This window comes from Dendrobates tinctorius, unplaced genomic scaffold (assembly GCF_039654945.1).
Source record: "Dendrobates tinctorius isolate UK_male_01 unplaced genomic scaffold, ASM3965494v1 ptg000013l, whole genome shotgun sequence".
NCBI classification, from domain to species: Eukaryota; Metazoa; Chordata; class Amphibia; order Anura; family Dendrobatidae; genus Dendrobates; species Dendrobates tinctorius.
In genome coordinates this window covers 11,892,967-11,908,567 of record NW_027361681.1, presented here as the reverse complement: position 1 = coordinate 11,908,567, position 15,601 = coordinate 11,892,967, and the positions used below count along the sequence as shown (strand labels likewise).

General features: G+C 45.2%; 1 protein-coding gene across 3 annotated transcripts in view; it reads right to left on the bottom strand.

Annotated features, from left to right (window-relative positions):
* Positions 1 to 15,601, bottom strand: part of PHF19 (PHD finger protein 19) — a 135,052-nt gene that overhangs the window by 43,565 nt on the left and 75,886 nt on the right. The window contains exon 15 of one of the 3 annotated variants that reach the window (XM_073558971.1): positions 7,589 to 7,968. The exons of 1 other annotated variant lie outside the window; for it this stretch is intronic. In XM_073558971.1, the coding sequence (XP_073415072.1) occupies positions 7,620 to 7,968 (349 nt within the window). In that variant the 3' untranslated portion in view covers positions 7,589 to 7,619. Of the gene's footprint in view, positions 1 to 1,826; positions 7,969 to 15,601 lie in introns of those variants that run through there. One more of the 3 variants, XM_073558962.1, reaches the window with a different exon arrangement.

Sequence of the window (15,601 nt, the reverse complement as noted above, 5' to 3'; positions counted from 1 at the left end):
GGGACGGGGGCTTATCTACAGCATTATAGAATGCTGTAGATAAGCCCCAAAAGGCAGTGGCCGCATCTTATAGCGGCAAAACAAGGTGACAGGTTCCCTTTAAAGAAACCCTGGGCTTTTTTTTTGTTGAGAACTTTGTAGGCATTTTCTTAATTTATTTATGGATCTAGAAAAAATTGTAGGAAAACACCAACATGTTAGGGCAGGTTAGGATAGGATATGGGTTGAACTAGATGGACTTAAAGTCTGCCTTCAACCTTAATAACTATGTTACCAGAGACTCAAAAAATGCTGCAAAAAAATGGTGGTGGAAAATCTTCAGTAAATAACCAAAATGATGCAAAAAGACATTTCAGCTTTACAAAACTCCAGAGAAAATGACATGATCCTCTGCTCATAATAAACAGCTTTTTTGACTGCCAGAAAAAAAAAAGTGTGATCATCCCTATAGGAGTTTTTGCCGCCGTCTGATTGGACGGCGCCGAGCGTGCATCAGATTCCATCAGGAGCCCCTGCAGAGATGCAAGCAGCACTTGCCGTCATCCCACCAGGCAACTTTCAAAGTCAGAAGTGGGAAAAAAAACCTCTGGCCATACGATCAAGTTTTTTAGGCTCTTGTTATGAGTGGAAACCTCCAAAAAACTCAAATCTGAACATGTCCTAAATATTTACTTGCAAACAATCACAAAATAGCTGCACCTGACGGCACACGGGTAAGTCATGATAAGCACCACGGCATGCAGGGAATTCTTCATCATTGACGGCATGAGGAGGGTTCTTCATCAGTGACTGCACACTGAGGATTCTTCATCAGTGACGGCATGCGGACGGTTCTTCGTCAGTGACGGCATGCGGACGGTTCTTCGTCAGTGACGGCACGCTTAGGGTTCTTCGTCAGTGACAGCATGCAGGGAATTCTTCGTCATTGACGGCATGAGGAGGGTTCTTCATCAGTGACGGCACACTGAGGATTCTTCATCAGTGACGGCATGCGGACGGTTCTTCGTCAGTGACGGCACGCTTAGGGTTCTTCGTCAGTGACAGCATGCAGGGAATTCTTCGTCATTGACAGCATGAGGAGGGTTCTTCATCAGTGACGGCACACTGAGGATTCTTCATCAGTGACGGCATGCGGACGGTTCTTCGTCAGTGACGGCACGCGGAGGGTTCGTCGTCTCTGGAAAATGTCATCTTGTAGATGAATAAACCACCCACTAACATCACACTATACGTTACAGCAAATCTGTCATGTTTCACCTCTCCTTAAAGGGCAGCTCCAGTCTAATAACAGGAGCCATGATAGGTGACACAGGGATGTTATGAATCTCAGGGTGGGGCAGATTGTGCCCCCTGCTGAATAAGACCATGTGCACATGTTCACTATTAGGTCAGTATTTTATATTAGTATTTGTAATCCAAAACTAGGAGTGGTAATACAGAAGTGGTGATGTGTTTCTATTATACTTTCCCTCTGATTGTCCCACTCCTGGTTTTGACTTACAAATACTGAGGTAAAATACTGACCAAATAGTAAAAATGTACACTCTGTATGAAGGGTGGAGTGGGGGTAGGGAAGTGACTATAGCTCGGAGCACATTTCATTGCTTGCCCTGACAAATCAGGTGCAAGAGAGGAGCCAGGGAAGGAAGCTGCTACCCTGGTACGCCATACTGGTGTGCATGGTGAGATGGTTTTAATCATCCGCATCCCCACTGTCCCCTCGTGAGCTTCCATCCATCAAACAGTCTCACCCGAGGAAGGGGTGTGCACCTGACAGCCCACAAGCAGCTGGGAAGCTGTGACCTGCTGTGTAACATGAGGCAATGGAGGATATAGCATACTTTATTGTGAGCCGGGGACATCACAATCAGATATACCACTTTCTACAATTCAGTAAGTTTGTATAAATCTTTGAGCAGTAAAATAAAATATATGACCCGTGTCTATACCCGGAGTCGACGAGGACTGACGGCGATTGTCTGACGGGGTCGCACTCCAGAGACAACGTGAGGAGATGATTATTAGCAGCAGATGATACATACAATCTATAAGATACAATCATTACTCGGCCTCTACAATAAACATCTGTATATTAATGAGAAATACTAACGAGCAGATATACATGTATATACCACGCGAACAAGTGCAGCGGTCACCTGGTACACACAGAGCAGGCCGCCATATTGTAAGAAGTGTGAAGCGATAGAGGGGCAAACACGGAGTCGGATGGTCACCAACGCCAAGAAGTCTGGTTCTGCTTACCACCAGGTCCTAAGAGATCACATCATGCCTCTCTGAGCTTCTGAATGGCCGAGGATATGGCACGTGCTGTCTTCTTAGATTATAGGGGTCCATTGTAGGCACACATTGGATATAAATATCAAATGAGATGTCAGAAAAGTGTCAAATGTGACATACAAAGTGACCACCTGACACATTTCTGATCTGAGATATATATTTTTTTTTAAATCTTATTTTGCAACAGATTCCTGATGTTTGACAACTGGTCACACACCTGTGATTTACTTGGATTTTTGCAGCGCTATAATATTTGCATGTCAGAATGAATTTGGTGGCACGACTCGTCTAAGACTTGCTGAAAAGACGAGTACTGACTGGTGGCTGCTGGATGGAGCCACGCAGGATAACTGCTCCATCACACTACATGTGGGGGAGGTGCCGTTTTTAAGTGATAATTACTTTGATGGGACATAATGTTCGGCTGTGCTTACTGCAGAAATTGGGTTACAAGGAGTCCCCCGCTCGCAGCACCTCACACCGAACGTCCTCTGCAAATAACACAGATTTATCAGTAACACAACTGACCTCTGCGCACACAATACCAATATTCTCGGCAGCACGTGTTGCACATGTTGAAGTGCTGATGATCATTACAAATTATCGCACTTGATGACCGAACATTTCACTCGTATGTTGGGGAACTACCAGCCTGACAGTCACAAGTAACTTTTCATCCCAATCACCAGCCTGGAAGCAGCATAAATGCTCATGTTCTACATGAAGAGGCTGTCAGGGATGTAAGACTTCAATGAAAAATACAACAAATATCCAATAAAGGAGCTGTCCAATTTTGCAATGCTCCAGTTTCCTGCAAGCTCCTGAAGAGTGACAAATGGGACCAGCGGCATGTCAGGTCCAGCAATCCAGACAGCTTCAGAGTTGAAATCATTTGCTCTGCGCTCATTGCCTATGAGACAAGCCACTTCTGATAGACTGCAGTTAGCCAGTAACCTAGGCAATGATAGAATTAAAAATCCCTGTTATTGATAACAGAGATTTTTAATAAGAGGTAAACTGCAAAGTTGAGGCAACCCATTTAACATATAAGTGCCCCATACAGGCAGAACAGATATACTCCATGCCAAATTAGGTTTGACCCCTCCATATAGAGCAATCTACATGATGCCCCCTCCACATGAAGCCATCAGTCACGTGCAGTCTCCAGTCACAAACAATTTCCTTTTTGTTCATCGGCGCCATCTTACTGGTTACAACACCAATAATTCTACTTATCTAATGCCAATCCAAGAGGTGCAGCAGAGGCACAGGGCTGCTGCACTGCCCGCCTAGCACCAAGCCTCATATACCAGGAACATCGGCCACAGCACGCCCTGCCCAGCTCCTGTCGATATCACTCATCTGTGCATTTATGCTCTACTACTCTCTGTTAACAGTCAGTATTAGGAGCCATTGAAATAAGGTGCGAAAAATAAAAAGGAGGTTGAGGAAGCATGCTGCCCACCGCTATATAAAGTGGGCAAAATAAGTACTGAACATGTCACTAATTTTCTAAGTAAATATATTTCCAAAGGCACTCTTGACATGAAATTCTCACCAGATGTCAGTAGCAACCATCCAATCCACACAGGCAAAGAAATCAAACTATAGATGTCCACAAATTATGTGTAATAATGAAAAATGACACAGGAAAAAAAGTAATGAACACAAGAAGAAATGTGCAAACTGCCATGGAAAGTCAAAACACCCACTGAAATCACTAATTAGAATAATCCTGCCACTTAATGAAAAATAATGAGAAATACCACATGGAAAAACTATTGACCACTCTTACTGAAATGTATTTAATACTTCGTACAAAAGTCTTTGTTGGTGATGACCAGGTACAGACTGGGGTTGAAATTCAGCCCTGACATTTGAAATCACACAGGCCTATGCTCTGTACGTCCCCAAGCACCAGATGGGATACATTACTACTAATATTACCCTGGATGGAGGAACGGAAGATTTACTACAAGACCAATATTTCTAATTATACCCGTGGCCTGCTGGGGTAAGTGACGGAGTCAGTGACTTTGTGCTCTGTCACAACTCTTAACAGTATGGGTGTCTTGAGACCAGTGATTCTGTTAACATAGGAGACAAGGCGGCCCACAACCAGACAGGACCTTCTGGCATGTCAGAATTGCCAGCCCGGCCCTGGTGAGGACAGCTTCAAGACTCCTCCTGTATGGAGAAACTAGACGCATGCATTGCTCAGGTGTGATTTTAGCCCATTTTCCACACAAACTCTTCATATCATGAAGGTCTTGTGGGTTCCTTCTATGGACTCTGAGCTTGTTCCTTCCACACATGGATTGAGGTCTGGTGATTGGCTGGGCCATTCTAGCAGTGTTAAGAGTTTCCTTGGCTGTGTGTTTGGGATCATTGTCTTGCTTAAATGTCCACCCTCGTTTTCTCTTCATCATCCTAGTAGATAACTGCAGATTTTTATCAAGAATGTCTCGGTACATTTGTACATTCATCTTTCAATTATATGAAGTTTGATAGTGTTGTATACAGAAAAACAGCCCCACACCATGATATTCCCACCTACAAACTTCACTGTTGATATGGTGTTTTGAGGATGATATGCAGTGCCTTTTGACCTCCAAACATTGGTGTGTATTATGGCAGTCAATTTTGGTCTCATCTGACCAGACTATATTCTCACCATATTTCACAGGTTTGTATAAATGTTGTTGAGCAAACAGTATGCTTTTTGTTCAGCAATGGAGTCTTGCATGGTGAGCGTGCATACAGGCCATGGAGGTTGAGTTCATTACTTACAGTTTTCTTTGAAACAATTGTATCTGTTATTTGGATCCTTGGTTCTTGGACAACTTTTCTAACTCTTTCACTCCTGTCTGTAATCTGGCGGATAGCACCTGGTCGTGGCCAGTTTATAGTGAAATAATGTTCTTTCCACTTCCAGGTTATGGCCCCAACAGTGTTCACTAGAACCTTCAGTGGTTTAGAAATTCTTCTGTAACCAATGTCATCAGTATTTTTACAACAATAATGTTGTGAAGGTCTTGAGTCAGCTCACTAGTTTAAACTATCATTATATATGTTTTGTGTGGTATCATGGTAGGGAGACAACCTTTTTATATGCCATCAGTTGAATGATAAGATATTATTTTTCATTAAGTGGCAGGGTTATTCTAATTAGTGATTTCAGTGGGTGTTTTGACTTTCCATGGCAGTTTGCACCTTTCTTCTTGTGTTCATTACTTTTTTTCCTGTGTCATTTTTCATTATTACACATCATTTTTTGGACATCTATGGTTTGATTTCATTGGTTGTGTGGATTGGATGGGTTGTTACCAACATCTGGTGAGAATTTCATGTCAATAGCATCTTTAGAAATACAGTATATTTACTAAGAAAATTGGTGACGTATTCAATACTTATGTCACCCGCTGTATACTGCCCCAGATGCCGGGTGCACGCAGTGTGACCGCTCCTCCGCTATATCATTTACCGGCCTCTCAGATTATATCTGATTGGCCCACCTATTAGAAGCAAGGACACAATCAGTGTCAATCACCTACATAGCAGCCATTGTTTTCATGGAGTGCCCTGAATGCCATTGCCCATCTCCAGGGACCCTCTCCAAAAAAGACCCCGTACACATTAAAGCTGTCTGAACCGGCCAGTTATGTGCCTGAGGGCCTCTGGATTGTCCCCCAACAGGTGATGTCAGTGTATACATGATCAAGACTGTTACATTTCTTACCTGATCCCCTTGTTCTTGGCATTACATGTATGCCAGGGTAGGAATAGCTGTCAGTGGAAAAGTTTATGGGTCCTTCCATGGGTGTATGAGTTGGTGATGGCAGTCACAGTCTCCCCCCATTCTGCTGTCATCTTTGGAGCTCCCCCAACTCAACTCATCCCGAGAGCTCCCTAAACAACCCCCTGACGTCCCAGGAGCACCCCCCAACTCAGCTGAGGTCCCAGGATCACCCCACCACCCCGGTGAAGTCCCGGAAGCTCCCTTCACCCAGCCGACATCACGGAAGCACACCTCACCCAAATGTCATCATGGGAGCTCCCTCCACCCAGCTGTCATTGTGGGAGCTCCCCTCATCCAGCTGAGGACCTGGAAGCACCCTCCTCCCAGCTGACGTTCCAGAATCTTCCCTCTACCCAGCTGTCATCGCGGGAACTCCCTTCACCCAGCTATTGTCATAGGAACTACCCACCCATTCTGATGAAGGTCGAGGGAGCTCCCCCACCCCACTGACGTTTTGGGTTCTCCCCCCACCCTGCTGACGTTTCAGTAACTTTCTCCACCCTGCTGACATTCTGCAAGCTCCCCCACCAAGATGTCATCAGAGGAGCTCCTCACATTCAGCTGAAGACCCAGGAGCTCCCACCACCCCACTAACGACCTGAAAAATGCTCCCACCTGGCTGATGTTTGGGTAGCTACCCCCATCCCGCTCACGTCCCGGAAGTGTTGCCATCGGACTGTTACTGCATGTGATAAAGCGTTTTGGACCCTGCAAGAGGAGAAGAATAGGCTTACAATGACCCCAGTATATACAGTGATAGTGACAGCTCCCCGATCTATTGCCGATCACATTGCATGGACATGAAAATTATGTGTTGCAACTTATAACTATAGTTTGCATTTCAATGTCTCATCATTTCAAGATTTCTGCTTGTTGTCAGTGAACTGGAACTTGTTTATTTTTTTCCCTCCTGGAGCTGTACCTGTCCATGTCAAAATACTCCTCACAGCTGGAGGTTTGTGACAACTGTGTACAGCTGAAACAATCCTCTGTGAGCAAATATAGCAGCATGCACCTTTCTTCTGCCGTTTAGTTACAATTTCAGTCTGTAGCCCAGACATTGCAGCTCACAGAGGATTGATTAGACAGAATGCAACTGTAACAAGTCCTTAGCTGTGCACAGAACTGTTTTCATTCACTGGCTGGAAGCAGAGATGGAAGTGACAAAGATGGAAAGTTGTAGAGGTCTTGATGTGGTGGTGCTGAAGTGTTCACATCTGTGGTGTCAGTCATGCCTGTACTATAGTTGGCGGCTGTATTACTGTTCCATTCACTGTATATAACACCACAATCATTACCTCATTGTCAGTACTAACTGATCAGGAGGCCGCTGGCCTTGTACCCTGCATTAAGTGCTTTCTTTATAATTATAATTGCAGCGAGTTAATAAGTCTCTGACACCAGCACAGAGTCCGAGTAGGCAGCAAAAGCCTTGCTAGTGCCATCGCCTGCTGCCTGCAGACCCCAGCTTTGGTTATTGGACTAACATACATGATATATACTTAGGTTATTGATTGATCTCTCAGTAAGGAGTTGTGCCGTCCCACTCCACCAGGTACTGAACTTTGCCCTCTGGGGTTATTCTTCGTGCCAGGACCTGGTACTTCTCTCCACATGCCAATCTGCCCGCAGCGCCAAAGTAATTAGTGATCGAGGTCTTGAGGTGCGGTAGCGACACGTCTTCCTTGCTGATGCTTTTGTAGGTGTGGCCGTCGATGCCATTGTCTGGGAAGTCGGATGCCCTGGTATACTCTATGAAGTCGCTGGTGCAGGTGTTCTGCTGGTCGGAGTGGGTCACCACCTGCCTCCTTGATTCAATGGGCGGATACATCTTTGATGTCAACTTTCTCTTCCTGCTCCCTACGTGGCCCCTGCAAACAGATGCAAAATAAGAAAAGTGCAACTATTCCATCTTTTGTAGCTCCAATATCTTAGATTGGTGTCAGTAAATAGAAACAGCAACCTAAACAAGGACCTGTAAGGAAAAAAAATGGAATCCAGCACTCTAGTAATTCTGACTTATTCTCTCTAAGAATTGTATATAAACACATTTTTGACATTTCGTCTCAATAACCTTCATCAGATATCAATAAACACAGTTAAATAACAAATAAACAATGTGTCATAATAACAAATAAAGGAAAAAGAAAACATACAAAAGCAGTTTAGGAGATATTTACATAAATGAATGCAATTCATACACTCACTGGCCACTTTATTAGGTACACCTGTCCAACTGTGTGTTTAGACTTAATTTCTAATCAGCCAATCACCTGGCGGCAACTCAGTGCATTTAGGCATGTAGACATGGTCAAGACAATCTCCTGCAGTTCAAACCGAGCATCAGTATGGGGAAGAAAGGTGATTTGAGTGCCTTTGAACGTGGCATGATTGTTGGTGACAGAAGGGCTGCTCTGAGTATTTCAGAAACTGCTGATCTACTGGGATTTTCACGCACAACCATCTCTAGGGTTTACAGAGAATGGTCCGAAAAAGAAAAAAAATCCAGTGAGCGGCAGTTCTGTGGCCGGAAATGCCATGTTGATGCCAGAGGTCAGAGGAGAATGGGCAGACTGGTTCGAGCTGATAGAAAGGCAACAGTGACTCAAATTGCCACCCGTTACAACCAAGGTAGGCAGAAGAGCATCTCTGAACGCACAGTGCGTCGAACTTTGAGGCAGATGGGCTACAGCAGCAGAAGACCACACTGGGTACCACTCCTCTCAGCTAAGAACAGGAAACTGAGGCTACAATTTGCACAAGCTCATCGAAATTGGACAGTAGAAGATTGGAAAAACGTTGCCTGGTCTGATGAGTCTCGATTTCTGCTGCGACATTCGGATGGTAGGGTCAGAATTTGGCGTAAACAACATGAAAGCATGGATCCATCCAGCCTTGTATCAACGGTTCAGGCTGGTGGTGGTGGTGTCATGGTGTGGGGAATTTTTTCTTGGCACTCTTTGGGCCCCTTGGTACCAATTGAGCATCGTTGCAACGCCACAGCCTACCTGAGTATTGTTGCTGACCATGTCCATCCCTTTATGACCACAATGTACCCAACATCTGATGGCTACTTTCAGCAGGATAATGCGCCATGTCATAAAGCTCGAATCATCTCAGATTGGTTTCTTGACCATGACAATGAGTTCACTGTACTCAAATGGCCTCCTCAGTCACCAGATCTCAATCCAATAGAGCATCTTTGGGATGTGGTGGAACGGGAGATTCGCATCAGGGATGTGCAGCCGACAAATCTGCGCCAACTGTGTGATGCCATCATGTCAATATGGTCCAAAATCTCTGAGGAATGCTTCCAGCACCTTGTTGAATCTCTGCCACGAAGAATTGAGGCAGTTCTGAAGGCAAAAGGGGGTCCAACCCGTTACTAGCATGGTGTACCTAATAAAGTGGCCAGTGAGTGTATACATTCAATCTGGCTCTTTAAATTTCATATACTGTTCAAAATTTATATCATAGCCTGTCATGTAAAGTATTCACCCACCCCAACCTTGGCTTTTTTACCTATTTTGTTACATTACAACCTGTGCTTGAATGTTTGTAATCATTTGCACAAGGAAAGACTAGAAGCAATGGGATGAAACTGAATGGGAGGAGACACAGATTAGATATTAGAAAAAACTTTTTGACAGTTAGAGTGATCAGTGAGTGGAACAGGCTGCCACGAGAGGTGTGAGTTCTCCTTCAATAGAAGTCTTCAAACAGAGGCTGGACAGACATCTGTCTGGGATGATTCAGCGAATCCTGCTTTGAGCAGGGGGTTGGACCAGATGGCCCAGGAGGTCCCTTCCAACTCTACGATTCTATGATTTGTGTGCGATTCATCAGCACTAAATAGTCTAAGTTGGTGAAGTGAGAAAAATATAGGCATAAGTTCAATTTATGAGTTTAAGTGACTTAAAATTGTCATGTGCATATGTATTCAGCCCTTTTACTATGAAGACCCTAGACATTTTGGCATGCTTAGGGACAGGACATCCACCTGTGTGTGCAATCTAAAGCCCCCGTTACACACTGCGATATCACTAGCAATATCGCTGTAAAGTCACCGATTTTGTGACGTTACAGCGATATTACTAGCGATATCGCTGCATGTGATCCTTACCTCCGACCGGCCCCCCCGCTGGTTATCTCTGATCGCGCGAGAAGCTGCTGGACCATTCCTCGTCGGCCACTTCCTGCGGCGCTTCCTGTGGCGCTTCCTGTGGCGCCGACGAGCGACGCCGGGTGGGAGGACGCAGGATCGCCGTGTCTGACAGGTAAGTAGCGACCCCCGACCCCTGTGATGTCGCTGGTGAGATCTGCCTGAGTGGCAGCTCACTAGCGACCACCTAGCGATTCACCAGCGATCCTGACCGCGTCATATCGCTGGTCGGGATCGCTGGTGAGTTGCTAGGTGTAACGGTACCCTTAGTGTCACAAGTCTGTCAGTATATACACACTTTACCTTTTCTGAAAGGCCACAGAGGCTGAATCACCATTAAGCAAGAGGCACCACTAACCAAACATCATGAAGACTAAGGAGATCTACAAACAAGTCAGGGACAACGTTGTTGAGAAGTACAAGTCAGGGTTGTGTTATAAAAAACATCCCCATCTCTGATAATCACCCGGAGCACCATATCCATTATCATAAAATGGAAAGAACATAATACCACAACAAGCCTGCCAAGAGAGGGCCGCCCACCAAAACTCTCAGTCCGGGAAGGAGGGTATTAATCAGAGAGGCAGCACAGAGACCAAAGGTACCCTGAAGGATCAGCAGAGTTTTTAAGCAGAAACTGGAGTATCTGTCTATACGCACAATAAGCCGTACACTCCATAGAGGTGGCCATTATGGAAGAGTGGGCAGAAAAAAGCCTTTACTTACACACAAACATTGAAAGGCTCATTTTGAGTTTTCCAAAAGAAATGTGGGAGACTCCCCAAGTGTATGGAGGAAGGTGCTGTGGTCACGAGACAAAAATGGAACTTTTAGGCCGCAAAGGTAAATGCTATGTCTGGAGCCAAACCAACACATCTCATCACACCAAGAACAACCCCTCAGTGAAACATGGTGGTGGCAGCATCATCTTGTGGGGATGTTTTTCAGCAGCAGGGACAGGGAAAATGCATAGTGCGAAATACAGGGATATTCTTTAGCAAAACCAGTTTCAGTCTGTCAGTAAATTGAGACTGGGATGGAGGTTCTCCTTTCAACAAGATAATGATCCAATGCATACTGAAGTGGTTTAAGGGGAAATTTGTAAATGTTTAGAAGTGGTCAAGTCAAAGCCCAGACTAATCCAATTGAGAATCTGTGGTCAGAGTGTTCACCAGAGGAAAGTATCTAACTTGAAGGAGCAGGGGCAGTTTTACCTTAAGGCAGGGGTGGGAACGTCCGGCCCGCCATATCATTTAATCAGGCCCGCAGCCGCTCCAGAGCCGCGATCGGGTACCTTGTTGCAGGAGCCAGAGGAGCACTCTTGCTCTGCCTCCTAGTCCCGCCCGCTGGATACCGCGCACTGATACGCGCACGCACTGATGGGGACTGAGCACACCCCGCTGGACCCCAGCGGCCCCCGCGCACTGATACTAATGAAGAGGACGAGTAACCGCGCGCCAGAGTGTGAGCTGCGCTGGACTGGTCTGCGGCCTGCCTTCTTCATCACCCCAGCCTGCCATCTTCATCACCCCGGTCACCGGTGCGGTGGTGACCGTGTGCTGCTGTGTGTGCGGTGCGGGGCCTGGGGGCCATCCAGGAGTCACTGTGTTCAACACCAGGTCAGTATGTGCTGCCTAATAGGGACTTGTGCTGCTTAATGGGGACATGTGCTGCCTAATGGGGACATGTGCTGCCTAATGGGGACCTGTGCTGCCTAATGGGGACATTTTCCTGCCTATTGGGGACCTATGCTGCCTAATGGGGACCTGTGCTGCCTAATGGGGACATGTGCTGCCTAATGGGGACATTTGCCTGCCTATTGGGGATCTATGCTGCCTAATGGGGACCTGTGCTGCCTAATGGGGACATTTGCCTGCCTATTGGGGACCAATGCTGCCTAGTGGGGACCTGTGCTGCCTAATGGGGACCTGTTCTGCCTAATGGGGACATTTGCCAGCCTATTGGGGGACCTATGCTGCCTAATGGGGACCTGTGCTGCCTAATGGGAACATTTGCCTGCCTATTGGGGACATTTGCCTGCCTATTGGGGACCTATGCTACCTAATGGGGACAGTTACCTGCCTATTGGGGACCTGTGCTGCCTATTGGGGACCTATACTGTCTAATGGGGACCTGTGCTGCCTAATGGTGACATTTTCCTGCCTATTGGGGACAGTTACCTGCCTATTGGGGGACCTATGCTGCCTATTGGGGACCTGTGCTGCCTAATAGTGACATTTGCCTGCCTATTGGGAACCTCGGAGATTTAGTTTTCGTCGCCTCAGCTGCATGATTTATGGCTGCTGGACAGCCTGAATACATGTGAGGAATGCCTGTTTGTTAAGGAATCCCCATGTTTTCAGGCTGACCAGCAGCTGCAAATCATGCAAATGTGTCGACAGAAACTAAATCTCCGAGCACGCCAAAATACTCAGAGGACACCCGAGCATGCTCGGAAAAACCCGAGCAACGAGTATACTCGCTCATCATTATTAATAATTTTATGTGGCCCCCGAACGCTATTATAAAATTCCAAATGGCCCTCGGCAGAAAAAAGGTTCCCCACCCCTGCCTTAAGGAATGGGCAAAAATCCCAGTGGCAAGTTGTGGAAAACTCAGAGACTAATCCAAAGTGATTTGCATTTGTGATTGATGCAAAAAAGGCTCTACAAAGTGCTGACTTTAGGGGGGTGACTAGTTATGCACACTGAAATTTTCAGTTATTTTGTCCTATTTGTTGTTCGCTTCACAATGAATAGAAAACCAAATGTTCACAGTTGCAGGGATGTTCTTTACATGAGTTATTACTATATGTCCCAAAATATAGCACTTTAATTACATATGAAAAACCATAAGTCTGCGATATAAAATATCCAGACAAAGAAGAGATCTATGACTATAATATAAGTTAAGCATCTTATTTAAATTGCATATTAACCCCTTTCCGACATCAGGCGTAATAGTATGCCAATGTCAGACTCCCTCCCTTTGATGTGGGCTCCGGCGGTGACGCCACATCTTTCTAGGCACGTCAGCTGTTTTGAACTCCTGCAGACCTCTTTGGTTGTCAATGCCGGATTGCTATGAGTGCTGCCCGGTGGCCGGCGCTCATAGCAAGTGAGCAATTCGGTTACATACAGGCTGTTAGCCGCAGGTTTCTGCGTTTGCTCTGCGGGAATCCAGACCCTTACATTCTGCGGTATCTTGCTGTTTATCTACCGCAGAGGAGATTGCCTTGCAGCAAATCTCTCCAGGGGCCAAGTCCCTCTGTCCTCCTACTGAGCATGCTCATGAGACGATTTCCCAATGGAGATCGGGAGTCATGTGCTCAGGTCCTGCTCCAGATCTCATTGGTCCATCTCGGAGATCTGGAGGCTTCCGGAAGGTCCCGGCTGCTATAAAATGCGCGCATGGCCGTTCCACCATGCGCTAGTATAGTCTCTAGTTGCTACTGTGTGAATGATGATGGATGTATGATTCTGGTGAATGACTCATTTGAAACCCCTTCCCTCTGATATTACGTATGTGGACAGAGACTAAGCTTAGAGTCAACGCCAGCGTGCCACTACTACATCATCCAGTTGCTAGCGTCCGACATTGCGCTTGTGTACTAGCTTTGTCGTCTAGCGGCAGTGTCCTACGCCGTGCTGCAGTTGCAGCCCTCCTTGGCGTCCGCAGTTGCGACGTCGCATGCACGGTAGGTCTAGACGGACGCAGTTCCGCTGTCTTTGGCTCTGCTCCTGTGACCAGATAACGTGTGTGCATTTACTCTGAGTACTGTGACTCCAACAGGCTCAGCCTTATTGTATTTGTCTTAGTTGGCACCTCTGTGACTTAACAGAGATTGCTCTGTGCACCTGGGTGACGTTTAACCCACATGCGCATTTCCGCCATATTGCTTGCCTGCCACCACTTAGCAGCAGTCATATCATCTACTGCACGGTGGACCCCGAGCGGCAAACGCACTTTATTATTTTTATTTAGTGCGTTCCACCATTCCTAACACAGGCGATGTGTATGTAGCAGATCTGATCGGGTTATGGCAGCTTCTAGTCTCCCATGAAGACTATTGAAGTATGTCAAAAGTAAAAAAATGTTTTTAAAAATATTATAAAAATATAAAATGTTCAAATCACCCTGCTTTCGCCCCTTTCAAAATAAAAAAAATCAAAACCTACTACACATATTTGGTATCGCTGCGTTCAGAATCGCAATATAAAAAAAGAATTAACCCGATCGCTAAATGGCGTAAAGAGAAAAAAAATTAAAAACACAAGAATTAAGTTTTTTTTGGTCACAGCAACATTGCATTAAAATGCAATAACAGGCGATCAAAAGATTGTATCTGCACCAAAATGGTATCAATAAAAATGTTGGCCCACAAAAAATAATCCCTCACACAACCCGAGGTCATGAAAAAGGGAGACGCTACGGGTATCGGAAAATGGCACAATTTTCTTTTTATTAACAAAATTTGGATTTTTTTTCACTACTTAAATAAAAAAGAACCTAGACATTTTTGGTGTCTGTGAACTCGTAATGACCTGAAGAATCATAATATCATGTTTGTCATAGTATTTATTGAACATGGTGAAAAGAAAACCCACAAAAACAACTGTGGGATTGCACTTTTTTTTGCAATTTCACTGCACTTGTAATTTTTTTCCCGTTTGATTACATGACATGGTAAAACCAAGGGTGTTGTTCAAAAGTACAAGTCGTCCCGCAAAAAACAAGCCCTCACACGGCCATATTGACAGAAAAATAGAAAAGTTATGGCTCTGGGAAGGGGAGCAAAAAATGAAAATGCAAAGCCAAAAATACCTATGGTCGTTAAGGGGTTAAAAAGTGACAATAAAATCATTAAGAAACAAGGATACCTCAAGTAGATGCAGACCATTTAGTTTTTAGCTTTATCAGACTAGTAGTACATGAAAATATATGTAAAATAGGAAAAATTAATAATTAGTGCTAGAGCAGTAAACCTCATATTTAACAATATCCACAATTTACATGTCTAAAATCCTTTTCACTCCTCCTATTGTCCGCAGTTTACACACCTTTTATAATCCTTCTCTAGTGAACTTGAATAACATAAGGGATAGTAAGTCTATTGTAGACTTTTACATGGGTAAGAGGAATGTACTGTTCACAATATGGTTGATACAGCTTGGTTGATACAGCCTAGTTGGTCTGGTCTGTCACCTTTCCCCCGACGTGCGTTTTGTCGCTCTGGCTTCTTCCTGGGGGCATGTCTTAAGTGGGGAGCATGGCCGGGTTAACTATATCGCTGTACCAATCAGATATGTAATTGCTCTATTAACCAACAAAGGATGGCATCT